We start from the raw sequence: 26,798 nt of genomic DNA, 5'->3' as shown, positions 1-26,798 counted from the left end.
AAAGGCCTGCCCCCTTACCTCAGGACGCCTTTGATGGCCATCCCAGCTCCCGAGCTGCCCGTGGGACAGCTAAACCCCAGTCATAACTGCATTTCAGCTCCATTCCTTCCTCTGCCCATGCCTGCTCTTTCACCCCCTCACAGGGCTGGTTTCCCAGGACACCCCAGCATAATTACTGCCTACTAAGCTCCATCTCAAAGTCCCCTTCCTAGGACCCCAGCCTAAGACATCTGCTCTGCCCTTGAGGGCCAGGCTGGAGGGTGCAGACTTTATCCTGAAGGCCCTGGGAGGCTACAGCTAAACCATGCGAATGACAGGTCAGATTTGCATTACAGGAAGATTCCACTGAGGACAACTGGAATAGAGAGAGACGGGAGGCCCGTAGGCCAGTGCGGAGGATGGTGAGAAGGGCCGGGGCCTGCATTCACACTGTGGCAGTGATGGCAAGGCGGCCAATTCCAGCAATGGCCACTGGGTGGAATAAATGGACCATAATTCTAGACTGACGGTGAGCCCTGAGCCTGGCCCGGGGTGACTCAGGGGATGCCGGTGCCCTGGGCTGTCTTCCATCTGGAAGTTACTCATCAGCTCTGGGCCAGCCTGTTGGGGTGCCAGCCCCGGCTCTGCCTGACACTAGCCGTGTGGCTTGGACATGGTACCTCAGTGTCTCATTCTGTCCATTAGAGAAAACTGGGCTAATACCAGGCCCTCCTTGTGGGGTGGCCATGAAGAGTCAAGGAGTTTAAAAAGCTTGGAGGAGGGCCTGGCATGGTGTGAGAGCATTATCCTGCTCACTGCAGGCTTCCCAGGTACCTGCTGGGTGTCTGGAAAGGACACATGCCTTGGGTCAGACATACCTGGTTGCCCTGTGTGTGGGGGCGGGGGAAAGTTCCTTCACTGCTGAGCCCCAGATCTCACATCAGTAGAAGGGCAGGGACCTCTGGGCCATAAGGGGTTGTTAGGAGAATGAAGTAACACTTGAAGAGTTCCTGGCACGTGGCATGAAGGCAACGAACACAGCTGCTGCTGCTGCGAGGCCGGAGGGGAGCATCCGCACAAAGCTCAGCACACTCGGCCATCCCACGGCAGGAGCTGAGCCTCGGCAAGGCCAAACCCCGCCTGCCTTTGCGCTGCCAGCCTGCTCCTCCTCCAGTGTTCTCTCCCTAAATGTCACTGCCATCGCCCAGCTGCCGAGCCAGAAGCTGGAGGAATGCCCGCGTCTTCTCTCCTATGCCCCCCACCCCAGGCAGTCACTAAGCCCTGGCGCTCTCCAGCTTCTTCTGGTCTCCAGCTCTGCTGTCCCCTTACCTCCCTGCTGGTCATCCTGCCACCCCTGCTGCACCCCCACCTCGCTGCTCTGTTTCCTCACTTCAGCCAGTTCAAACCCTAAGGGGCACATCTCATGGGCCTGAGAGTCAAACTCTTTAACCCACTCAGTAAGAGCCGGCCAGGCCTGGCTCCTATATACTCAGGGTATAGCTCAGGGCCTGGCATACAGTAGACACTCAATAAATGCTAGCTGGCTGGGGAACAGACAAGTGCATGAATATATGCATGTACCAGTAGAAACAACATGAACAGGGCACCTGCACCCAGCACCCACTGCCTGCCAGCCCCATTCTGAGGCCCTCTGTGGATGTACTTGTTTCATGTTCACGACAGCCCTGCGTGCTAATAGCTGCTGTTTCCCCAATTTTACAGTTGAAGAAATGATGTTACCAGGAGGTGATGTAACTTCCCCAAGGTCACACAGCTAGTGAGCAGCAAAATCAAAATTCAAACAGGACTCAGGACCACAACTCCAGCAACTGATGCTTTCCCAAGCACCATCACACCAAATTCTCCCACAATCCTATGGGGCCGGCCCGAGGCACAGGGGGTTGAACCTGTCAATAGGACTGTCCCACTACTTCTCTGTTGATGCATGAATTGGTGTCCAGCTTAGTGACTTCAGTTGGGGGAGTTATACCCTGGAGTCTACTTATTTCTGGGGCCCTGATGACGGAGCTGTGGAATGGAGGTCGTGTGGAAACCGGCAGTGGGTACGCGCTAGGCACCAGCTCCGGCACGCCTTGCCTTCTGCTGTTTCAGGTTCTGGCTTCAGGGCCTTTAAATCCACCTGGGGCAGAAGCTTTAAACCACTGGCAGCCTGTGGAACAGTGCCTCAGGCCTGCCCTTGGGGGTGGGGGGGAGATCCGGCCACCAGGGACACCCCGACCTCCGCCTCCCCCAGAGCAGCTCTGCTTTGTCCTGGGTTCTGAGGGCACTTTCAATTGGAAAAAAGGTTCTGCAATCAAAAGAACTTGAAAATCTGTGCCGTGTGAGATAAATGTCCTTGTCAAGCAAAGCGGTCTTCTCGAGTCTACCCTGGTGACAGTCAGGGGTTTGGATGCAGTGAATTCTGGGATGGAAGAAACGGGAGGGTGAGACTCTCCAGTGCCCTTAGCCAAGTCCAATGTCAAGGCTGCCCTCACCATTCATGGCCATAGGTCCCTGCTCTGCATACCTGCCTGGGTGTGCCCTAAACTGGGGCTTATTTGTCTCCCACTGCACAGTCCTGCCTCTGGGCAACTGCCCACACAGCTTCTAGTGCCTGCACTGAAGAGAACTACACATGGGCCCCGCCCTCGAACAAGCAATGTGTGCAATGTGGTCCATTTTCTGTAGCTCTCACTATACACCTGCCAGGTATCATCCTCTCCATCCCAGGGAGGGGAATCTGGGGTTCAGAGAAGAGAAATGACGTACCTGAACACTCAAACCCAGGTTTGTCAGACTTCAAAATATTCTTTCCTGTGCATCCTCACCTATAACCTCCAGGGCCCCTGCCTCTCCCATCTCACCTTCATCTAAATCCCATACACACTCAGGGCCCACAGGCACTTCCAGTGCACCCCACTTTGTATCCCCCCATTTTTGTAAATGCCATTTTCTCAGCTTCGAAAACATTGCCCTCCTCCCAAACTCCATCTTTCTGACTCCACACCCTTTGTATCCACTGGGGTACCTCTTCCAGGAAGCCTTCCCTGGATGCCTGGCTAAGTAAGAAGCCTCCTCTAGGACTGAATTTCCCATCACAGCCCCAATGGCTCTGTCTTGTGCTCAATTGCTTTTCTGCATCTTAAGGAGACAATGAACTCTTGGTGGCAGGGTCCCGGTCCACTGGGCTCACCTCTACGTCCTGTGCTGCCACCATGTGCAAAGAGTAGGTGTGCACATAGTAGGTGCTTAACAAACACTAAAAAAGCAGACTTGTGCATTCAGCAGGCAGCCTCAATGTCTACAATGTACCGTGCCCTCCTGGCAGGTGCTGGGCATAGTGCACAAATGAGGTACAGTCCCTGCCCTCCTGGCCCAAGCCCTGCCTTTCACAGAAAACCTCTCTCAACCTCCTTGTCCTCTGCCTGCTTCCCACTCCACATCTCTTTCATTCACTCAAATCTTTGAGCACCAGCTAAGCCATGGTGGCATTGGGGAGCATTTGGCAAACGTCTGGGACACAGGAAGTGACACTCTGCCTCTCTTCCCCACCAAATGCACCCCGTGGTTCTCACCAGGCACAGGTGCACAGCACACCACGGCCGTGAGGAGCCCATGACCCATTCCTCATCTGTTACGGGCCAGGCTGGTTCTGAGGCTTCTCTAGCTGCCCCCTGCCCACCCTCCCTCGCCCCACAGGCTGTGACCCCTTCTCCAGCCCTGGCCCAGTGCAGCCGTACCCGGTTGATGAGCTCGCCGACCATGCCCGTCCAGGAGCCGTTGGGCTCTGGTGCCCCATACAGCCCGTCCTCCACCAGCCGCAGGCGGTAGCGGAAGCGCAGCAGCTCAGCCAGCTCCCGCAGCATGTCCACGCAGAAGCCCTCAAAGCGCTCATTTCCTGACAGGGCCTGGAAGTTGGGCCGGCGCATGACGTATGGGTTTTCCTGGAGAGGCAGGGGAGAAGTGGGGTCAGAGACCTGGCATCTGGGGGTGGGGGCGGTATCCTGGGGCCGAGGCTGGGCAGCTAGATCCAGAATCTGCTCAGAGTGGGAAACAGGCCTGAAAGCCAGGGGCAAAGTACATGGACCCTATCAGCCCCCAGCAGATCACAGGTGCCATTTTAATCTCCACTGGCCAAGCTGGCATTCATCTCAGTTGCAAGTGCCTAGGAGGGAGGCAGCTAACCTAAGAGTGAATCAGACTGGATGGAGGTCACGCCAAGCTGGAACAGGGTCTGTCAGATATTTGACTATGACCCACAATAAGAGATCATTTGACTTTGCAACCCAAGTCACACACATATATGCGCATAGACTCCCATGCCATGATGAAACTTATTTCCACAGCAATCCTTATGTGTATGCCTATGGTAATATACCTGATATTGTTTGTTCGGTTCCACATTTTTTTTTACACAACCGGTAGTGATCCACCGACTTCATGAGCCAGCAGGGGACCAAAGAGGGTCCGCCCCACCAAGATTCAGCTCCAGCCCAATGCCAGCACGAAGGAAGTGGGCCTGAGATGCCAGATGGCCCATGTTGAGAGAATTTGGAAACCCAGGTGGTTCTGTAAACTCTCCTAATTATAAAGGTTAGCCACAATTCAAATTCCAATAACATTTTTTTTTAATGCTCTGCAGGCTAAATACCTGACAGTTTGCAATCTCTAGCCTAGAGCTGGTTCATTATGATGATGCTTATTTCTGAGGGGTTCAAGCAAATTTTATGGACCCCCACCATGCCAAGTAAGTGCAAAAGCTGAGAGAATACGCCAAGTGCTGATGAGACGAGGCCTGTGAAGATGCCCGTAACAGAAGGGAAACTTACCTTGACGGAGTTATTGTCTAAGTGGCTGTTTGTGCAATGTCACTGTGGGCTTAGGAACGGAAGGAGTCAGGACTTAGGAAACAGCTAGCAGATCTCTGGCAATACCAGCCACGACAGTGAGCATGTAGCGAGCACCTGCTGAGTACAGCCTGTGCTGCATATGTTCCTGGATCCTATCACTTTGCTTCCTCAGTGACTTTACACGGGAGGTGTTATTACACTCATTTTACACATGGGGAAACTGAGGCTCACAGAGGTCAAATGACCTGCCAACTCTCAGTTATTCAACACATTACTGAGCTCTGAGGCAGATATTTTGCAGCTCTTCCCACCCAGAGGTAGAGCTGATTTCCCCACCCCTTGGCCCTGGGCTGGCCTCAAGACTTGCTTTGGCCAACAAAATGTGGCACAAGTGATGCTGTGTGAATTCCAGAGCCTGGGCCTTCAGAGCAGCCTTTTGGGACCAACATGTAAGGAAGCCCAGGCCAGCCTGCTGAAGGATGAGTGAACCAAGATGCCCTGGCCAACAGCACCCACAGCCACTCTACATGAACACAGCAGCCCAGCCTAACTACATGAACACAGCAGCCAAGCGAGACCAGCAGAACTGCTCAGTCAGCCCAAAGAATTATGAGAAATAAATAATCACTCTTGTTGTGAGCCTCCAGATTTTGAAGTGGTTACACAGTGGTAGGTTGTGAGCCTCCAGGTTTTGAGGTGGTTACACAGTGGTAGGTTGTGAGCCTCCAGGTTTTGAGGTGGTTACACAGTGGTAGGTACAGTGAGGCCAGGTCCTGATATGAGCTCAGGACACAAAGCCCCTCAGCTGAGGGACAACGAAATGCAGGGAAGTCACTGCTTTTTTTCTCTTGACCAAGCTGCCTTTTGAAATCCAAAACTGTGGAACTGGGGGTAGGAATGTGAGATACTACTAATAATAGCAGCAGCAGCTAGCGTTTCTTGTGGGCTCACTGTGTGACAAGCTATTCTGTCAGCGTGGGAGGCCGGTATTATTACCCCAGCGTTAGAGATGAGGACACTGAGGTCCTGAGAAGTGAAGTAGTATGTGGCTGAGAGGGAAAAGTCAATCTGACTCCAAAGCTTTGCTCTGAAGCCTTGAGCTGGACTGAACTCAAGTGGACAGAATCCGAGAGCAACATGGGAGACCCCAGACACAGAGACAGAGACCCAAGAAGGATGTCAAAGCTGGAGAATCAAAAATCAAGAATTATCTAGGTAAGTACTCAGTGTTAGAGCTGGAAGGCTCTAGTACAGCCCTCTTAACATGCAAAGGAGGAAACTGGAGCTCAGGGAGGTCAAATGTCTTGCCCAAGGCCACACAGCAGAAGCAGGACAGCAGGAAGGGGAGACTAGGAAGATCTAGGGATTCAAAGTCCAGCTGCTGTGGGGTCCAATCCCCTGTTCCTTCTAGCAGACCAAGCTGATCTCCAAATTCAAGACTGAGGCACTTGGCTTGTGGATTTGAGGTCAAGGCTTCAGGACAGGGTCAGATGTTATAGAGCCAGAAATGGGGACAGGGCCTATGAACAGAACTCAAGATCAGAAAACAACGATGCAGGACTCAACCTAGAGCCCCAGACCATCCGAACCGAGGATCTTTTTTTTTTTTTTATCCTCACCCGAGGACATTTTTCAATATTTTGTTCAGATAGAGTGGGAGGGGGAGAGAGAGAGAGAAAGAGAAACATCGACGTGAAAGGGACACATCAAGTGGTTGCTACCCACACGACCCAACCAGGGCCGGGGACAAACTGCAACCGAGGTACGTGCCCTTAGCGGGAACCAAACCCGGGTCTCTCCGGACTGCAGGCCGACGCTCTAACCACTGAGCCAAACCAGCCAGGGATGAACCGAGGATCTTAAAGGAGCCTCTAAGCCAGCGGTTCTCAACCTGTGGGTTGCGACCCCTTTGGGGGCCATACGACCCTTTCACAGGAGTTGCCTAAGACATAACAGTAGCAAAATTACAGTTATGAAGTAGCAATGAAAATAATTTTATGGTTGGGGGTCACCACAACATGAGGAACTGTATTAAAGGGTTGCGGCATTAGGAAGGTTGAGAACCACTGCCTAAGCCAAGGTTTTCAGGCTTCTTCAAAGAGATCTCCTGTGGAAGCATTGCAGACAGACGGCAGGCTGTTCCTAAGTCTGAGTTAAGACTTCATCCTATAGCCCAGCTGGTGTGGCTCAGTAGTTGAGCATCAACCCCTGTACCAAGAGGTTGCCAGTTTGGATCCTGGTCAGGGCACATGTTCAGGTTGTGAGCCAAATCCCCAGTGGGGGACAGGCAGGAGGCGGCCAACTGATGTTTCTCTCTCTCTCTGCCTTTACCTTTCTCTCTAAAACTAATAAATAAAAATATTTTTTTTAAAATTCATCCTACAAATGTCTGTGCACCTGTACACAAAAATATAGGTTCCAGAGAGTCATAGCAGCATTGCTTGTAGTGGGAACAAAGACGGAAGCAACCTAATTTGGGACAGGGTAAAAAGATTATTGACGTCATCAGAGTATCCCAGGCAACTACTAAAATAACAAGTTCTCTCAGATCTATCAAGAGGAAAAAAACAAGCTACAGAATGTGTACAATATGCTTCTCTTTGTGCTTGTATAGGCACTGACACTTCTGGAAGGATGTGGCCTCTGGGAGGAAGATGGGGGGCTGATTTTCCACTTCATACACCCTCTTTGAATTCCATTTAATTTAGGTTTATATTAACTTCTGTCCCTCCCCCACTTTAAGAGTTTTAATATTAAATAAGAAAATATTTTAAAATTTTGAAGTATGGAAAAATAATTTAAAAAATAAAATAAAAATTTGAAGTATGATATTTAAATTCAGATGGAAATGCAAAGGGTCGAGAAGAACCAAAGCAATTCTAAAGAACATGAAAACTGGAGGTTTACCCTACCAGATAGTAACACTCAATTTAAAGCTATGGTATGCAAGACAATGTGGTATGAGAACAAGGCTGGACAAATGGACAATAGAACAGAGGGTGGGAAACTCACACGTGAGCAGATACTCATTTATGACAAAGGTAAGACTGTGGTGAAGTGGTAAAGTGACAATTTTAATCAATGGTGCTGTTCAACTAAGCATCCACATGAAAAATAAAACGTATTCTGACCCCCTACCTCACATGATACATAAAAGTCAATTCCAGGTGGATTGCAAATCTAAATATAAAAAGAAAATTGGTTAATTTTAGAAAATAGACTTCGTGACCTTGGTCCAGACAATTATTAAATGATAAAAGAATGGCCTCGCCAGTGTGGCTCAGTGTACTGAGCGTTGTCCCATGGACTGAGAGGTCCCAGTTCGATTCCCAGTCAGGGCACGTGCCTTGGTTTTGGGCTTGATTCCCAGTGAAGAGCGTGCAGGAGGCAGCTGACCAATGTTTCAATGTTTCTCTCTCACATCAGTGTTTCTCTCTGTCTCTCTATCTCTCCCTCTCCTTTCCTCTCTCTCTAAAATCAATAAAAAATATATATCCTTGGGTGAGAATTGAAAAAGATATCATTGGGGAGAAAAAGATACCAGTGAGAGTGGCAAGGCAAGTCACAAAGTGAGAGAGGACATCTGTAGCACACATTTTGACAAAGGACTGTATGTGGAATATATAAATAACTCACAAATCAATAAAAAGGTCATGCATCCCAATTTTTTAAAAAAGCCTTGAGTGCAGACTTCCCAAAAGAAGATTCCCAAATAGCCAATAAACACATTAGGGAAAACCGCAGGATGACTGGGTCCTATATATACTCACCACCGAGAAAAATGAGGAGCAACTGGAATTCTCATTCATACACTGCTGGTGGGAGTGCAAAGGGTGCCACCACTATGGACAGCACTTTAGCAGTATCTCCTAAAGCTGAGAAGACCCAGCAATTCCACTCTTGGGTATACACCAACAGAAATGCTGTGTGTTCACCAGAAGGCATGTAGTAAGATGTTCATAACAGGACTCTTCATAATAGCAAAACACCTGAAACAACTCCCAAGTGCATCTACAGTTGGTGGCTAAGTAAACTGCTATAACAGAACATGTTCCTATAACAGAACATGTAACAATGAGACTATACTACTCACAGCTTGGACGAATCTTGCAAACACGTGAGCAGAGGGAGCCAGACAAGAGAGAGAACACAAAGCACGATGCCATTCTCGTGAAGTTCAAAGGTGGGGAAAGCGAATCTGTGGTGATGGAAGTTGAGATGGTAGTTTCTTTGCGGGGTTAGAGACCAGAAGGGGTACGGAGGAGGGTTCGAGTGAGAAGATTGGTTTCTCAGGTGTGTTCAGTTTTTGGAAATTCAGTGAACAGTACATTGAGGATTTGCATGAGCTTCTGGGTGCATGTTATACTTCCATAAAAATCTCTTAAAACTAAAAACAGCCCTGGCTGGTTTGGCTCAGCAGTTAGAGCGTCGGCCTGCGGTCCGGAGAGACCTGGGTTCGGTTCCCGCTAAGGGCACGTACCTCGGTTGCAGTTTGTCCCCGGTCCTGGTTGGGTCGTGTGGATGGCAACCCCTCAATGTGTCCCTTTCACGTCGATGTTTCTCTTTCTCTCTCTCTCTCTCTCCCTCCCACTCTATCTGAACAAAATATCAAAAAATGTCCTCAGGAAAGGATAAAAAAAAAACAACAAAAAACTTAAAGTAGGGTGGGTTCTAGAACATTCTTCACAAGCTGTTTGGGCCCTTCTGTGAACCCAGGACTCTGGAGTGCTGTTTATACAACCTTGATCTAGTCCAGTCCCTTTACTCTATTATGAATATGTTAATTACCCCAATTTAAAGGAGGGAACTGAGAACTACAGAAGAGACCCACTCAGGTCCTGTAGCATGCAACCATGCGAATGGCAAAGCCAGGCCTAGAACGCAGCCCTCCGAGCTCAGAAAAAAATCAAACATTGAGGCAAAGCAAGGCAGTGTAGTGCAAAGAACAGTAATGTGGGCTCTGCCACCCTCTGGCTCGGTGACTGGGGCTTGTCACTTTACCCTCATCTGAAAATCAGGGCCATAATGGTACCCACCTCAGGGCTGCCATGAAGATGAAGCAAGTAGCATGGTGCTCAAAGACACTGGCCATGAAGATTGCTGTTTTTTATCAAGCATGACAGATCAGGAGAGAGGAGGGGAAAGGACTCCTGTGTGCTTAGCACACGTGCTGATCTTGTGCAATCCCTGCACAGCCCTTCAAAGTGGGATTAAAGGACCCATTTTACAGATGAAAGTATGGACAACTTGAGTGTAGGGAGCAAAGCCAGGAATGAGAGCGACGAGGTCTTTCTGATCCCAGAGTCACCAAAGAGCAGGATGAGACATCACAGCTTGATGAAGGGAATCATGGGAATCAACAGAGAGCCCTGAGAATTATTCAGGAGGAGCAGGGCCTGAGGAAAGACCCCTACACAGCCTCATCTCCTTGGGCCTTCCCTTACACCCCCACCTTCCCTGTGGGGCCCCTCTTAATCTTGGCACCAGTCAGCCTTCTCTCAGCTCCAGGCCTTTGAGCCCCACCCCAGGGTCACCCCCACCCTCCACTCCATAGAGGAATTTCTCCTGCTCCCTCCCTCAGCCCAGCCCTTGGGCACCACTGGCACCAAACCCTATCTTCTCAACATCCCACAGCAGATCCCCCTCCCTGCCCATCGCCCAGCCCAGCTCAAGCCTTGTACTCCCCCATCTGGAGCACCTGCCTCTCCTGCAACGTCCCTCATGGGCCCAGGAGCCATTCTGACATCCTAACCTGGTCCTGCCCCTTCCACTCAACACCTCCAAGGTAAAGGGTACAGGTAAATGAGTCCTTTCGGAGACCCTCCCCCACCTCTGGTGCGGTGCTCATCACCCCTCTGTGCTTGCTAGGTGCCCGGCACCCTTGTAGGCCCTGGAGACAGAGCAGGGAATAAGACAAGTCCTGACTACATCTTGCCCCAGGCGCCCAAGCTGACTCAAGTCCAGAAACACAAGTCAGAAAATGTTGGTGAATCAACAGGTACATCCGCTGTGCAGACTGAGCCCATCGCCTCCACGTCCAATCTGACAAACACTTCCTTAGGCCCCTGCTCCTGTGGCTCCTGATGCCTGGGATGCCCACCCCTGGCGTCTCTGAGCTCCCCACTCCTACACAACTTCTAAAGCCATCTAACGCCACCTCCTCTGTGAAGCCTTCCTCGGGCCTTCCAAAGCTGAGTCAGTTCCTCCTTTCTGTGTGAGAATGACTATGGCCATGCCAATCTCCTCCCTTGAACTGGGATTCCCTCCCGTCAAGAGTAAGGAAACCATGAGACCACGTGTGACGCGTTCCTATACCTCCAGAACTTGTATAAAGCCTAGCACACAGCAGCCTCAGGAAACATTTGTGGAATGAACGAACGAACGAACGAACGAACGAACGAACGAACGAACGAATGAATCTATCAAGAGAAGAATGAATATCAGGAAGAGAACAACACTGGCTCATGGGCCTTGGGGAGGAGAGATAAGTGTGAGAAGAAACTTCAAGTCCCTAGAATCATGCCTCTAATCTCTTGACATCACCTCCCTGACCTCTGTCCCTGCTCCCCACCAAGGACCCTGTCTCTTCAGGCCCCAGAAAGGCCCTGGGACTGACAACACTCCCACAAGCAGAGGTCCGACTTCTACCAGCCAGCCCAGCCTGGCCCTCAGGGCCTCTTAGTGAGGCTGTTACGAAGTGTCTGGTTTCCAGTCTGCAGGCCATCTGTCCCTCCCCAGCAGGCTCACTGGCCCTTCTCCAGAGGGACTTGAAGTCCACTTTTAGATCAGGAGTTCCCTAGGGACTGAGAGAACGGGCCCTAGACACGCTGCTTTAGGGGGTCTCTGACATCCTGCGGAACCTGTGGTAATCCTTTCAACCTCAGCATCCACAGCATGAACCAGCCCAGTACAGAGGTACTGAGTGCCCCACAAACAGTGGATGCCAGTGGGCTAGGGACTTGGCTGCTACAAAGAGCATGGTTGCCTGGCGTGCCCAGCCTCTGGCCCCAGCTGCTCCAGACAGCCTCCTGCTCACAGGTCCTGTGTGTCACCCCTCCCTGACCTCCTGGATGCCACCGTGCCTGGTGGGTAGCAGCAGGATGCAGGGCAGAGAGCATGGCCTCGAAGACTGACACTCAGCTCAAGCAGGGACTTGCTGTATGACCTGTTTCCTTATCTTTGAAAGAAGGAAAGCCCTGGCCAGTTTGCTCAGTGGTTAGAGCACCAGCCCACAGACCAATTAGTCGCAGGTTCGATTCTGGTCAAGGACACATACCTCAATTGCAGTTCATCCCCAGCCTTGGTCAGGGTCATGTGGGAAGCAGCCATTCAATGTGTCTCTCTCACACCGATGTTTCTCTCTCCCTCCCACTCTACCTAAAGAAAATAAAAAAATATCCTTGGGTGAGGATTTTTAAAAAAAAAGTAAAAAACAATGAAAGAAGGAAAATAAGTCCTGGCCAGTTTGACTCAGTGGTTACAACGTTGGCCCATAAACTGAAGGGTCTCGGATTTGGTTCCCAGTCAAGGGTACATACATGGGTTGCAGGTTTGATCCCTGGCCCTGGTCAGGGTTGTGTGGGAGGCAACTGATTCATGTGTCTCTCTCATATCGACGTCTCTCTCTCTCTCTCCCTCCCTCGCTTACACTATCAATTGAGCCCTGGCCAGTTTGGCTCAGCGGTTGGAGCACTGGCCCATGGACTGGAGAGTCCCGGGTTCAGTTCCCGCTAAGGGCACATACCTCGGTTGAAGTTTGTCCTTGCCCCGGTTGGGGTCATGTGGATGGCAACCACTCGATGTGTCTCTCTCACATCAATGTTTCTCTCTCTCTCTTCCTCCCTCTCTCCCTCTTACTCTATCTGCAGATAAATGCAAAAATGTCCTCAGGTGAGGATTAAATAAATAAATAAATAAATATCGATTGAAAAATATCCTCGAGTGAGGATTAACAAAAAGAAAAAAAGGAAAATAAGACAAGCCTCCTGGAGTGGCTGAGGGGTTTAGAGTGCCACCTGGAAAGGGCCTAGCACAGTGCCCATGCAGAACATTCGCTGACCCACGAAGGCCTCGCCCTGGTCTGGTAAAATGCTGGAGCAGCACCTCTGGGGTAGAGGACAACGAGAGCCGAAGACTAAAGATTCAGAGCACAGGCTCCGGGGCCTCAGAGACTCAGCTTCTGTCCTTTCTACACTATTTACTTACTGTGTGACTCTGGTCAAGTCACTTCACCTCTCTGAACCTCGCTTTCCACATCTTCAAGACTGATATTAAGTAAGTTGACATGTCACCACACTTGTTTGGCAAGTATGATAGAACGACCATTCCTGTGATTGTGGTTTACGGAGCCTTCCATGGCCAGATGCCGGGCATGGCGCCGTGCCTGGGCAGCCTCGTGGAATGCTCAGGATGCTCTCCTGCAAGCCAGGCCTTCCCATCTCCGCTGTTCAACAAACAGCAGGCTGGCAGAACCGAGGATGGGCTGGCTCTGATGGTAGAGTCTGTGCCTCCCCTGCTATGGCAGGAGTTAGGTCAGTAACACCTTGGTCCCAGTCAGGGGTTGCTGGGTGCACGAGTCACATCCCCACTGGTCTGTGTGCTGTGCCAGCCGAGGCATCCCTCCTCCGACTAGGACTGAGCTGGGCACCACTCAGGAAAGGCCCCTTCATCTACTCCTCCCCACAAGGGCCACTCACCAAAATGGTTGTGACCACCAGCGTCTTGTTGGCCAGTGTCTGTGACAGGTTGATGTCCAGGGTGGTGGCATTCATGGCCAGAGTCCGGTTAGAGTACCATACCCCGATCTGAGGAAGAGAGAGGTGCGGTACTCTAACTGGTGGGGTCCCGCCAGCCCTCCCCCCTTCCATCTCCATCCCACCCCAACCCGGTCAGTGCTCTGGCTTCACCCTGGGCCCGCTCACCTCACGGTGGCCCTGTCTGGACTTCTCTAGGATGCGCAGGGTGTAGTTGGTCCTCTGCCCTTTGCTGTTGAATTCAACCCGCCCGGTCAGCCCGTCATACTCTACCTAGCAGGGTGGGAGGCGGCCAGAGGGAGGGTGGCAGGGGCCCAGAGAGATGGGTAGGAGAGGCCCAGAGGGGCAGAGACAGAGGTGGAGGGGACAAGAGAGAGGGAGAGGGACCAGGAAGGACCACAATTAAACAAGCAAGACAACACACCAGCAAACAAGGGGCGATGGAACAAAGACACAGAAACAGCAGTATAGGCAAGCAGAGGAAAGCCAGCAGAGAAGGGACAGAGGGGAGAGTGAGGAAGAGGCCCAGAGAAAGCAAGAGGCAGTGGGTGGGGTGAGAGGTGGGGGAGAGGGCAGAGGGGCCAAAGGGTGGACACAGTGAGTCCCCCACCTGAGGCAGGTTGGTCACCCTCAGCCCTCCCACTCCCAGCTCACCATGCGCAGGTAGTTCATGAGGCTGGTCCCGTGGGGCCAAATGTTGGCCGACGTACAGGCCAGTGGCTTCACACCGATCTCCTGGCTGCGGTTCAGCTCCCGGACGGCACTCACCACCACGTGCACGGCGTCAAACATCAGGGCAGCCGACAGCTGGGTGGGGGGCAGAGGTGTGGCAGGACAGAGAAGAGGCAGCTTAGCCAGGGGAGCCCCGAAGCCCCATGGTGCTATCCTTGGCCCTCAGACAACTCCTCTTTCTCTGGGAATGTCAAACCACGCAGGTCAGGAGTGAGGACAAGTCTCTGGTGCCTTTCTCGGGAAATGCATGTGACAGTGGAATTCAAGTGACGGGGGAAGGTATGCATGCTGCCCAGGCCTCTGTGAAGCATCTCTTCCTGAATGTGTGTGGCCACATGTCTGTTTGAGGAAGGGCACGTCCAAAACAGTCTGCTGGACAGCCAGCTGTGTCACCCACACAGGGTGTTCATGGGCCTGAGGTTGTGCCTGGGAATCTGTGTGGCTGATGCAGACAACAGACAATGGCCACAGCCCCTCTCTGAGTGTGTCTGGGGTGTTTATATGGGTAGCACTGGGCAAATGTACCTGTGTGTCTATACTCAGGGTAGGGCATGGTGTCTAGGAGGCAGGAGTGCATAATGGTTGTGAGCCCAGGCCTGGGGGTCAGGCAGCTCTGAGCTGGAGGCCCAGCTCTACTATCCCCTGTAGTAGGCCAAGCCCCGCCCCTCTCTAGACCTCAGTTTCCTCCCCTGTACAATGGGGATAACCATCATCTCTGTCTCTGAACACTAGGGTGGGGATCAAGCAAGATAATGCATATAAAGAACTCAAAACAGTGCCTGGCACACAGTGAGGGCTTGATACAAGCTGCCACTGAGCTATGGTGTTTGTGTGTGTATCTGTGAGAGTCTCAGCTGGGTCGATGTGCAGGTGTGAGCCTCTGTGCCGTGCAAGGAGGCACAGGGATGTGTAGGAATGAGCCTGTGTCTGTGTGTGATGTTCCTGTGTGCACATCTGACTGCACGGCTTGGTATCCCTGAGTTTCTGTGTACCTAGGACTGTCTTGGTATCTTATTATATGACTAGATGTCTGTGAACAAACACACATAAATATGCATCTTTTGTACATTTGCATTTATTCAATATGTTACCGGACACCTACTTTGAGCCAGGCTGTTCTAGGTGCTGGGATACAATGGTGAACTGAGAGAAACCCCTGACCTCAGGGAACTTACAATCTGTGTATCTGTATCTATATCTAAGTAAAATATAGAGCAAGCCACATGGTGATTAGATAAGCAAAGATAGGTGCTGTGGAGGCAATTACAGCAGGGAAACGGGCCATATAGTAGGGAGCTGCCAATATTTTAAACGGGGGACCAAGGAAGGTCTTACAAATGAGGGGACATTTGAGCAATGACTTAGTGATGAGAGAGCAAGTCACCAGTTCTCTGGGGAAGTGAGTGAGAAGCAGTGGGAAGAGCAAGTGCAAAGGCCCTGGGGTGTTCATGTGCTGAGGCAGCAGAGGCCCCTGGAGACCAATGTGGCTGCAGCAGAATGGGAGGTAGAGAAGAGGACAAGGTCAGACTTATCTCAGAGTGAGGCTGCATGGCTTGTACTCAGTGCGTGGGAGCACCAGAGGTTCCGAGCGCGAACTGGCAGAGATTTGAAGGGGCCCAGGGTGCCTGTGTCCAGTGTCTGTGTGCGGGGGTGAGGGAGCGTGCTCACCGCAGGGCCTGGGTAGGTGCTGGCTTCACAGTTCTCCCTCCAGGACATGTTGAGGCTGCGCACAAACTCAGGGTAGAAGGGATGTGAGGTGTTGAACATGGAGAAGCCCAGGATGTTGGAGGAGTCCTCCACGATCCCGTCCAGGTGCAGGATAGGGAAGTCCTAGGACCGAGAAGAGGTGTGAGGCTTGGGGCCAGGCCCCACTGGTGCAAACACCAAGGGAGGGAATGAGGACCAGAGGGGTTGCTGGGGATACGCACCATGGTGGTGAGGATGTACTTGTAAAACGCTGAGGTCATTCCCAGCTCCGAGGCCTGGAGAACACGGGCAGGAAAAAAGGTGACCAAAGAGGCAGACCCACAGGCAGAAATGGAGAGAAGCCGAGAGGGGAAGAGATATTTAGAGATAAAGACTAGAGAGAAGGCACTCCATGGGAAATACAGTAAGAAACACCCAGAGACAGAGACACAGGGAGAAAAAGACACATGCAGGCAGAGGGAGACCTTGATCTCTCATGTACAACCGCATTGACTGGTGGCCCAGGTGGGACATAGTTTTGTTGGTGGAGAGAATGGCACCCTTGAATGCCTGCATCCCTCTCTAGGTCACTTATAAGACTGCCCTCTGGAGACAGGCACAGGGACACTTCAGAAACAGGGCAGGTGGGGAGGATAACCTGAACCTCAACACTCATGCTGCCCCAAGCCAGGTTCGGGCTGCTAACGTGTCAGGCTCACTATCCCTGCAATCTTTAAAAGCACTCTGCAGCAAAAGGCAGCCAATGTGGCTCTCAAGATTCATGTTTTGAGTCCCCTTTCTCACAGTCCCCGAGAAGAACAAAACTAGAAGACCTCTCCAGGCCAGGAATGCCCAATCCTGTTCCTACTATGGTCATTAGAACATTAATTGGCACCAGCTTGCATTGCCTGAGTGTCAGGAGCTGTTATCATGTGGGTTACAGCCCACTCCACAACAAGGACATATAGGCTCAAGAGGAAAGTGACCAATGGTTCCTTGGCTCACACAGCAGGGAGGGCCAGGACCCCGGCCCAGGCCTGCCTGCCACCTGAGCCAGAATCTCTTCTATAAGTCATCCTGCCTCCAGAGCCCTATGGATTCTGTCCACACTTCTTCCTATAAGCTACAATCAGCAGTGACATATGGTTTTAATTTTTTTAACTGGAGAAAATAACCCTGCCAAGTATGCTCAGTGGTTAGCGTGTTGACCAAAGGGTCAGTCGCAGGTTCAAGTCCTAGTTAAAATAAATGAAAATAAACTGGAGAAAAATAAAGAATACAGGTTAGACTATGAGGAAAAACTAAGAGCAGGGGATCACTGAAGGACGACTGAGTGTGGGTCACTGGTGGACGGCTTGTAGCGGGCCCGTGGTGGAAGGTTCTGACGCTGGCCCCTTCTGAGTGCCCTTGAGCCAGACCGTTCCCCCCAGGAATACCAGCTTCTTCATCCACAAATGCTTATCATATCTGCCCACAGGGTGGGTGAGAGACAAACTAAAGAATACATGTGCCCTGGCTGGTTTGCTCAGTGGTTAGAGCGTCAGCCCACGGAACAAAGAGTCCCGGGTTTGATTCCAGCCAAGGGCATATACCTCGGTTTTGGTTTGTCCCCGGTCTCTCACATTGATATTTCTTTCTCTCTCTCTCTCTCTCTCTACCTCCCACTCTGTCTGAAGATAAATGTAAAAATATCCTCGAGTGAGAATTTAAAAAAAAAAATATATATATATATATATATTTATTTATTTATTTATATTTCCTTGGGTGAAGATTAAAAACAAAAATAGCCCTGGCAGTTTTGCTCAGCAGTTAGAGCATTGGCCCGAAGACCAAAGAGTCCCAGGTTCAATTTCAGCCAAGGGCACGTACCTCCGTTGCGGTTCATCCCCAGCCCTGGTTGGGGTCGTACAGGGGGCAAACAGTGGATGTGTCTCTCTCACATCAATGTTTCTCTCTCTCTCTCTCCCGCTCCTACTCTGTCTTAAGATAAATGTAAAAATATCCTTGAGTGAGGATTAAAAAATAAATAAGTAAATAAAGAATACATGCAAAGCACCTCAACATATAGGAGGACACACACTTAATAAGGATACTGGGAGCCCCCCCTCGTCTGGGCCAGGCATGGCCCAGGCACTTTCCCTACCATTCACTCGTGAACCCTCACAGCAACCCACTGAAGCAGCAGCTATTACGGGGAGGGGAGGTGACTATCCAGGGTCCAACTAGGGGTGCAATTGAGGAGCGGCTGAGCCAAGAGACAAACTTCATGATTATCGTCTGCACACAGGAAGCAGGTCTCCATACTGCTGAGGCCTGCAGGTGTTGGGTGATGTGCTTGTTTTCCCATGTTTCTGCCCCAGACCCTATAGAGAAGCAGAAACAGGGACCCACCTTACGGAGGATGAGGTGGGAGATGGAGGCATTGGCGTCGATGATAATGGTAGACACCTTGTCATCACGGATCTCCTTGAGCAGCGGTGTGGGGTCCCGGGTGTCATCCAGCATCCTCACTGACAGCGTCTCCTTGGAGATGAGGAAGCCTCGCACCAGTTCCTCCAATCGCAGCAGGCCTGGGGGTGGGGTCAGTCCCAGATTAGAGCCCCTCTGTATGCCTAACATGGGGCAAACACTCCCTCCTCCTCACCACCATGGGTAACTGGGGATAGGGTAGGGCATAAGCAGGAGATGGGGCAGCCTGCCAGAGTGCAGCTGGCTATCTTGGGGCACTGGACCCAGGAGCCTAATGCCTGGGTCCTCCCAAATTAAAATCCAACCTACACTTCCTCCCAGCCTCCTGCCACCTTTCTGCCCCACTGATGTGTGGCAGGCACCTCAAACTTCATTATGTACAAAGCCAACCTCTGCTCTTCTCGCCCAAATCAGCACATCTCCCACGTCAGTGAACAACTCCAGCCTGCCCGTCTCTCAGACCAAAACCCTAGATGGCAGCCTGGCCTTCTCTTTCACACCCACACCCAACCCATCTGAGCTCTTCAGAACACATCAAATCCCATCTAATTGTACCATGCCACCGCCACCACTGTGCCCCAAGCTAGTGCCATCTCTTGCCTGTTACAACAGCCACACTTGCCCCCCAGAGAGTCTATTCCCTACTCTGCAGCCAGAACCATGTAAAGCAGATGTGTCCCTTCTCTGTTCCAAACTCTCTAACAGCTTCTCATTCATTCACAGCGAAGGCCAAAGCCTGCAAGGCCCCACTCTGTCTGCTCGCCCCCCTCATATCACCTGACCTCATCTCACCGTGTCACTCACTCTTTCCAGCCCCCCAGGTCTCCTCGATGTCTCACACAGTCCTGTGGCCTTTGCGCTGGCTGTGCCTCTGCCTGGAACACTCTTCTCCCAGACCCCCGCACAGCTCCCACCCTTACCACCTTCAGATCCTTATTGAAATGTCACCCCTTCAATGACACCCACACCCGCCATTCCATTTCAAATCGCTCCCCTCATTCCAGCATGCCCAATCCCCATTACTCTCATCTATTGGTCCACAGGACTTATTCCTTCCGACTAAACAATGTCATTTGCGCTCACTGCCTAGCTCCTCCCGTTAGAATGTAAGTTTGACGAGGGCAGGCATTCCGGCCTGGCTTGCACACTGCCAGATCCCTAATACCAAGAATAATGCCTGGCATATAGCAGGTGTTCAGTAAACACCCTTTGAAACAGGAATTCTTCCTGGAGGTTCCTGACCATACCCTCTCTCTCTCCAACTGCACACCCACCAGCTTCTCGAACATCTCCACCTGAATGTCTCAGACACCTCCAACCCAGTGTGTGCCCTGAAATGACTGTTCTCTCCTCCTTGGACAGAATCTGGTCACTATTCATGTCCCTGCCTCTCTCCTCCCTCTTGACTCTTCTGAAATGCAGTGGTCTGTCCATCCCACTGCCACCACCTGGGCCCTGACCAGCACCATCTCCCCTGCCTCTCCCTGGTCTCCCTGCCACCTCTCGTGTGGCTCTCCAGTCCACTCCCTGCATTGCAGCCGAAGACCGCCTCCTGCAATACGCATTGGGCCCTGTCCCTGTGCCCATCCTACGCAGGAACCTTCTCCGTCTTCGGGATAAAACAAACGAAAGGCCCTGTGTGATCACGCCCCGCTTGCTTCATGCTCCCACATTCCTGTCACAGGGAGCATCTACGAGCCTCTCCAAGGAACCACACGCCCTGGGCTGCAACTCTGCCCTGCCATGCCATCTGCTCACAACCTCCTTCCCACCTCCCCACTCTTCAGGTCCAACTGAGATGCCCTTTCTTGGGGATGCAGGCTCTGAACCTCCCAGACCTCTGTGCTCTGACAGCCCCTGCTCAGCTCCTAACAGAGCATGTGTCACCCCACAGAGTAGCTGCTCAACGACTGTGCCCTCTGCTGGCATGAAACTCCCTGAAGTCAGGGACCTTGCCCAGGCCTAGCAGAGGCCTTGCACCTGGCAGGTGCTTAGCACTATATGTGAGCTAAATGGTCCCTTTGGGAAGTGGGGGGAGGAGGTCTGTGGAAGCAGAGCTCTGAGTTCCTGAAGGGGAAGGAATAGTGGGAACTAGGAGAGCTGTGCCCAGGTCCCCCAGGTATTCCAACCAGGGGGCACCAATGACTGTGTGGGAGACCAGATCACTTGGGAAGGGAGTTTGGGGAACAGAAAATGAAACATCCGGTTTCCTTCCTCACACTCAGCCTTGGCGCAGATGAGGCTGGCCGAGGGATAGTTGAAAGACTTGAGGATTCGGGAGACCGCCAGGCTGACGTCCTCATTACTGGGGTACAGGCTGACAGACGCGAAACGAAGGTATTGAAGGCGAGGCGTCTCCTCAGGACCCACCTTGATGTGGGGGATCTGGACAGAGAAAGAAGAGCCTTTGCTTCTATCTTGTTCCCTCCTTCCCACCCTCACCTCCCAGGGACCCTCCCACCCCGCTCCACCCCACTCCACCCCACACCCCACCTCACCTCCTTCTCCCCACAGATATGGCTCACGGTGGAAGCAGACGCAGGGCTGGAGGAGGGCCCCAGGACAGACACGACCCCCTTGGGCAGGATCTGACACACTGAGAGGGGTGGGAAGAGACTGGAGTCAAGAACCCTTTCCCTCCTCTCCGTCCTCACTGCCCAGTGAACCACCCCAGCCCAGGAGAGGAACTGACACTCTCCGCCACCATGAGGACCCAGAAGCCCAAACCCTGCCACCCTATGGACTTGAGGGGGCACAAAACAGACAGACAGAGATATGGAGAAATGGCAACAGAGGGACAGGTCAAACCAGAGAAAAACAAAAGATGGGATAAAGAGGAAATACCAGGGGCCTCCTTCTGGCTGCATCTTCCTCAGCCTTTCTAACCATTTTACAACCTAGGCTGCCTCCAACAGCACATCCACCCTGACTCTGTGGCCGAGGTCCCCTCTATGCTCTATGCCCCAAACACCATTCTTCTGTTGAGTTTGCTTGCTCCTCTTTCTTCCACTTCCTTTCCCCTTAAACACGTGTGTGTCTCAAGCCTAGAAGGTAGAAGCTGTCTTGGCTGCCCAGTGCCCATTCTCAAGGCAGAACCCTAACTCTTCCTCAGGGAACCAACCACCTAGCCACAGTGATTGGTTCAGAAACTGAGATGGGCTCACACCAGGCCACAGGGAGCCTTCTCCAGGTCTTCTGCTACAGTTATTACTGGGCTTGCTGAATTGGTGATACAAGTTCTGAGCTGTTGGGACCATATTGCCACCAGTTGGGGAGGGCATTCTTGAAAATTAAGCCAACTTAGAGGAAAGCAGGATGCAGAAATAAAGACAGAGAGATTCCTGGAACATCATTTGAGCACCTGGATCCAGCCATACCTGAAACAATCCTAATATATCATTTGAGTACCTAGATCCATCCATGCCTGAAATTAATCCTTAGGCCTTTAAGTGAGTGACATGAGCTGATAATTTCTCTTTCTTCCTTAAGGCAGCCTGAATTGGGTTTCTGCCCATTCAAATAAAAGAATCAAAACTAAATGCCTTATCTTCCTCCAAACGCTCTCCTTCTGTGCATTCCACATTGGTGAGGGCCCTGCTATTTACAAAGACCAAGTACCTGGAAATGATCCTTGCCTTCAATCTTTCTCCCAATAGCCAATTAGACAACAAATCCTGTCTCTTTTCTGTCCTCAAATTTTCTCACAGCTGTCCCCTTCTCTTTGACCCCTCCTCCCCTGCTCTACTTCTGAGCTCTCAACTCAGGCATGAACTAGCCTCCTCAGTGATCACCCAAATCTGGCCTCCAGATTCACTTTCAACAGCTCCCTGGTCTAAACTCACCAACAACTCCCTGCTGCCAACAGGTGAAGGCAGCATCTTTCAGCCTGCCATTGCACGCCTCCTGGAGCTGGCCTGCCAATCAGCCCAACCTCACCTCCCACGCCCAGTCACACTCTAGGCCAGATGTCATCTCTCATGATCCCCCCAAACATGTCCTGAGTCCAGGTGGTCAGGATGGGTGCAACCCCACACCCTGTTCCTTGGCTCTGAATACTTCCCCTCTCATGTGTCCCAGCTCCAGACTACAAGCACATGCCTGGAACACCATCTGCCTCCTCACCCTCAATCCTGGCCTCTCCCATTTGTATTCTGAGCTACACCAGTCAAAAAGTCCAGGAAACGTTATACCTTATTCTCCCTCTCAGTAGTTTGAAATACACGTGAACATAATAAAGGTTCTGATAAGGCCTGCAGAAAAGAAATCTGTCTAATCACTTCTCGGCCTTTTGGCTAAGATCAAGTGTAGTATCTGTTTTTAATTAAAATAAATAAATAAATAAATAAATAAATAAATAAATAAATAAATCTGTCTAAAACACCTTTGAAGACAGAATCTCCCAAAGGTCTACAACCCCAACATGTCAATTAACATTTGCTCACTCCACAGTATTCAACTAATACTTATGCACCCCTACTATGTGGTCTACTTTGAGCAATACCACTCCTTCTACCTTGCTCACCTTTCAGGGCTCAGCTTCAGTTTAGCCTTCGCTAACCCTGCCACTGAGGCCCCTCCCTTACTGCCTGGACCCCTCATTACTCAGCTCTGGGGGCTGTGTCCCCAGGCCAGCTATGAAGCTTCTTCTTTTTTCTTTTCTAAAATATGTTTTTATTGACTTTTAGAGGGAGAGGGAAGGATGGAGGGAGGGAAAAAGAGAGAGAGAAACATCAGTTTGAGAGAGAAACATCAGTTGGTTGTCTCCCATACACACCCCTACCAGGGATGGAGCCTGCAACCTGGGCATGTGCCCTGACCAGGAATCGAACTGATGACCTTTTGGTGCACATGATGACACTCAACCAACTGAGCCACAATGGGCAGGGCAAAGCTAATTTTGCAAATGAGGCCCTCAGCTCCTCCAGGGCAGGACTGGGTCTGGTGCTTTCTCCCCTCCCCATGCCCAGCAGCACCATCTCTGGGAGGAAGACAAAGCTGACATAAAGAAAGGGGCAGATGAAGCTAGAAGACAAGGAAAGCTAAGGAGGCGTGGGCTGAGGGTTGCACTGAGGGCTACTAGCCTGCCCAGCCTCACCCCATGCCCCCATGGCCCTGCTCACTGGTGTCTGTAGTCTCGTACTGGCTGTCCCGCTGCAGCTCAAAGATGTCTACTTCCACTCGGGCCTTGGCTGGGACCTCGATGATCCCGTTGATCTGCTCCCGGGCCAGGGCCAGGGCTAGACGTTCGCCACGGCCACACACTGTCTGGTCATCCAGGATTGCAGCTGAGGGGACACAGAGGTTGGGGACCAGACTCCGAGATCCTGAGGTGGGAGTGGAGATGGGGACTGGAGTCTAGACTCCTGGGTCTGGGGAAGAAGTACCTGGGGGCGGCTACCCCTCAATGCTGAGGAAAGCTGAGACCGGAGGCCCCAATCCCTGGGTCCTGAGGAAACGGCCTGCCTGGGTTCCCAAAGAGGAGCCCAGGGCCCGATGGGAGGGTCTCTGAGGAGGAGGGGGCAGAGCTGCAGGGCCTCACCCATGCGCAGTGATGAGAGCACCTGGCAGCTGGGGCTGGCAAAGGCGACAATCAGCAGCAGCAGCAGCTCAGCCGGCATCTTCCTCCCCTCCTCATGGGGACGCAGCTGCCGCGGCCCCCACTCGCCACCTGCAGGGATTGACCATGGGGAGATTGCTGATAGGGGCCTTAGAGCCCCTTTGGAGGAATGCTGGCCAGGTGGTAACCACAGATCCAGGGACATTGTGAGTGAGCTCTGATGGGCCCTGCACTCATGAGAAGCTGACAAGACAAGACTAAGGGCATTGCTAGGAATGAAGCTCAGGCTCAAGGAGCACTACCAGGAAGGAACACACAGCACTTGGGCAACTGAGTGGGAGAGCCACTGCTAGAGAATATTCACAACTATGAAAACGGGAAGGAGGCATGATATGGATCTCAGGTAAGAGTGAATTCCCACCCCAACAGGAAACCAAGAAGTGCCACCCCCCACCCAGTCCCGCCCTTGTCTCTGGGCAGGCAGCCGTTACTAGGCAACAGAAACAGGCTGGAGAGGATGCAGTGGTTGCTAGGCAACCCCTCCCAGGCCTCACTTGCCACCTTCCTGACGTCCCTGGTTCCCACAATCCCACAGGGAGAGAGGCCTGGACATCCGGGGTCTGGAGGATAGAGTATCCAAGAGTTAGGAAACTTGGAGAGAGAGGAAAAGATGAAGACACACAGATGGACCCAAGACAGCTAAGGGGCTAAAAAAGAGAAAAGGGAGGAAAGAGAGAGACAGAAAGAGAAAGAAAGGCTAAGAGGGGGGAATACGAAGAGACTCAGGAAAGGAAAAAGGGAGAAACAGGCAGAAATACGAGGGAACAGAAAGATGATAAGAAGACAGGGAAATGGGGCTAGCAGTGGAGATAACAAAGAAGGAGAGTTATAGGGGGATAAAAAGAGAACTAGGAGAGGGAAGGAGGGAAGAGGCAGGAAGGTAGGGAGACATGGAAATGGAGAGAGAAAGGGCAGGGCAAGCAGAGCAGAGGAAAGTCAAGTTACAAGAGAGACAGAATAGAACAGGAAGACAGAGAATGGAGAAAGACACAAATCCACTCAAGATGCCACCAAAGAGAGCCAGAAGGGAAAAGTAAGGCAGGGAGTGCACTCTCTGTCAAAGAAGGGGCCACACTGCGGCCCCCAGCCTGCTCTGGGGAGCTAAAGATTGAGGGGAGACAGTGCATCTTTGCTTCCCACAACTGCTCCCCACCTCCAGTGAGTTAGAGATTCCTGCGGGTACCCCAGCCTTCTGCAAGTTGACCACAGGGCAGGGATGAGTTGGGCCAGATGCGTGGCTTCCCCTGGACAAGGGCCATGCCCCAAAGGAAGGAAACTGGCTTTCCATGGGAGAGGGTTACTGTGAGGCCCAGAGTGCTGGGAGGTCAGCTTTGGGGTCTCACTGCATCCCACCCAATCACCAAGGAAGGAAGGAGGGCTTGAGCTGGTGAGATGGCAGAATGAAACCTGCCAGGGGAGGACAGAGACACAATGTAATACTTCAGACTGTCCCTTCTGGCCAGGAAAACCTAGGCGAGGGCAGCAGGAGACCTAACCAGTCCCCCGCTCTATCCCCAACTACCACGTGACCTTCAGTAAGTCTGTCTGTTTGTCTCTCTATGGGGGCTTCTGAGAAAGATGGGCTGCGGGGTGAAAGGGCATGCTGGACAGGCCGGGGGCTGCAGACTGCAATTTGGATCTAAGGCGAAGGCTTGTCAGGGGTGGAGCAGCAAGGAAAACTGGGAGACCCAGAAGGAGAACTCACAGGGGGGGAAGTGGAAGCTGGGGCTGGGAGAGAGGCAGGAGTGAGGGGGTCATCCTGAGACACCAGGGGCTTCTGGGGCAAATCAGGGAGCAGAGACTAGAAAATGAAAGACTGAGGAAAAGACAAGGGCCAAAACGGTAGGGGCCCACGGGTGGCAGACACATTTGGGAGCAGAAAGACAGAGACAGAGTGCAGGGCCAGGGGTGGGGGCAACAAGATAGACACAGATGCACAGGAAGGCACAGACAGAAAGACAGACCTAAGGGAAGTAGCTGGGGCTAAATACGAGAGAAGGACACACAGACATGGCTAGAAGACACCCAAGGAGACAGAAACCAGAGGGAGGGTGAGAGAGGAGGAGCAAGAAATGAGGCAGGCCGGGGCCCTACAGGCTCAGGACTTAGGATAAAATACAGCTGCCAACCGAGCGAAGGGGCTGAGTTAGGGGCCCTGCCAGGGGAGGTAGACAGACAAGTGGGCATGCGAGATATTGATATTGATATTGATATTATCAAAGGTGAGAAGGCAAATAGCGTTAGAGAAGGAAAATGGGGTAACAGAGAGGGCAAAAGAAAAGACAACAGGTATAAGAAATGTGGGGAGGAAAGAAATTGCAAAACTCTGAAAAGAAAGAGGCCTCCCAGGAAAGAGACAGAGAGAAAAAACATGTCAGGGCCACATGGCAGATCTACAGAAGAAGGAGTGTGTGGGAAGACACAAGATTGGGAGAGACGGACAGGGACCGAGATAGACTCACAAACTAGTAGAGAAGAGGAATGAGAGTCAGGGAGGAAAACTGAGGTGGGAAGTGACTTGGAGGGGCACAGGCAGGAACAGGACAAAGCACCCATATGAGGGAAGCAAGTCCACAGAGCGGTGCATCCACTCAGGGTTCCTGTGGGAACGGTGGGGGACCTGGGGCATGGGGAGAGAGGAGGGTCAGAAGTGGGAAGGGGATTGCGGGGGGTGGCAATACCTCCAAGGAAAAGAAGAGACAAAGTCACAAA

The 26,798-nt window shown here is 51.9% G+C and overlaps 1 protein-coding gene and 1 pseudogene across 2 annotated transcripts in view; one reads left to right on the top strand and one right to left on the bottom strand.

Moving 5' to 3' along the window:
• The window catches only part of GRIK5 (glutamate ionotropic receptor kainate type subunit 5), a 53,915-nt gene that overhangs the window by 26,233 nt on the left and 884 nt on the right, over positions 1-26,798 (bottom strand). For both annotated transcript variants that reach the window (XM_036275580.1, XM_036275579.1), the window contains exons 2-12: positions 24,009-24,137; positions 23,590-23,754; positions 20,968-21,065; positions 20,689-20,854; positions 18,392-18,570; positions 16,243-16,296; positions 15,983-16,144; positions 14,237-14,389; positions 13,751-13,855; positions 13,526-13,633; positions 3,720-3,923 (exon numbers count right to left, since the gene is read on the bottom strand). In XM_036275580.1, the coding sequence (XP_036131473.1) occupies positions 3,720-3,923; positions 13,526-13,633; positions 13,751-13,855; positions 14,237-14,389; positions 15,983-16,144; positions 16,243-16,296; positions 18,392-18,570; positions 20,689-20,854; positions 20,968-21,065; positions 23,590-23,754; positions 24,009-24,087 (1,473 nt within the window). In that variant the 5' untranslated portion in view covers positions 24,088-24,137. The remainder of the gene's footprint in view (positions 1-3,719; positions 3,924-13,525; positions 13,634-13,750; positions 13,856-14,236; positions 14,390-15,982; positions 16,145-16,242; positions 16,297-18,391; positions 18,571-20,688; positions 20,855-20,967; positions 21,066-23,589; positions 23,755-24,008; positions 24,138-26,798) is intronic.
• LOC118639703 lies at positions 22,742-22,813 on the top strand (annotated as a pseudogene).

The sequence above is a fragment of the Molossus molossus genome, unplaced genomic scaffold, assembly GCF_014108415.1.
Source record: "Molossus molossus isolate mMolMol1 unplaced genomic scaffold, mMolMol1.p scaffold_m16_p_21, whole genome shotgun sequence".
NCBI classification, from domain to species: Eukaryota; Metazoa; Chordata; class Mammalia; order Chiroptera; family Molossidae; genus Molossus; species Molossus molossus.
Note: the sequence above shows the minus strand (reverse complement) of the source record. Positions and strands in the feature narration are given on the sequence as shown.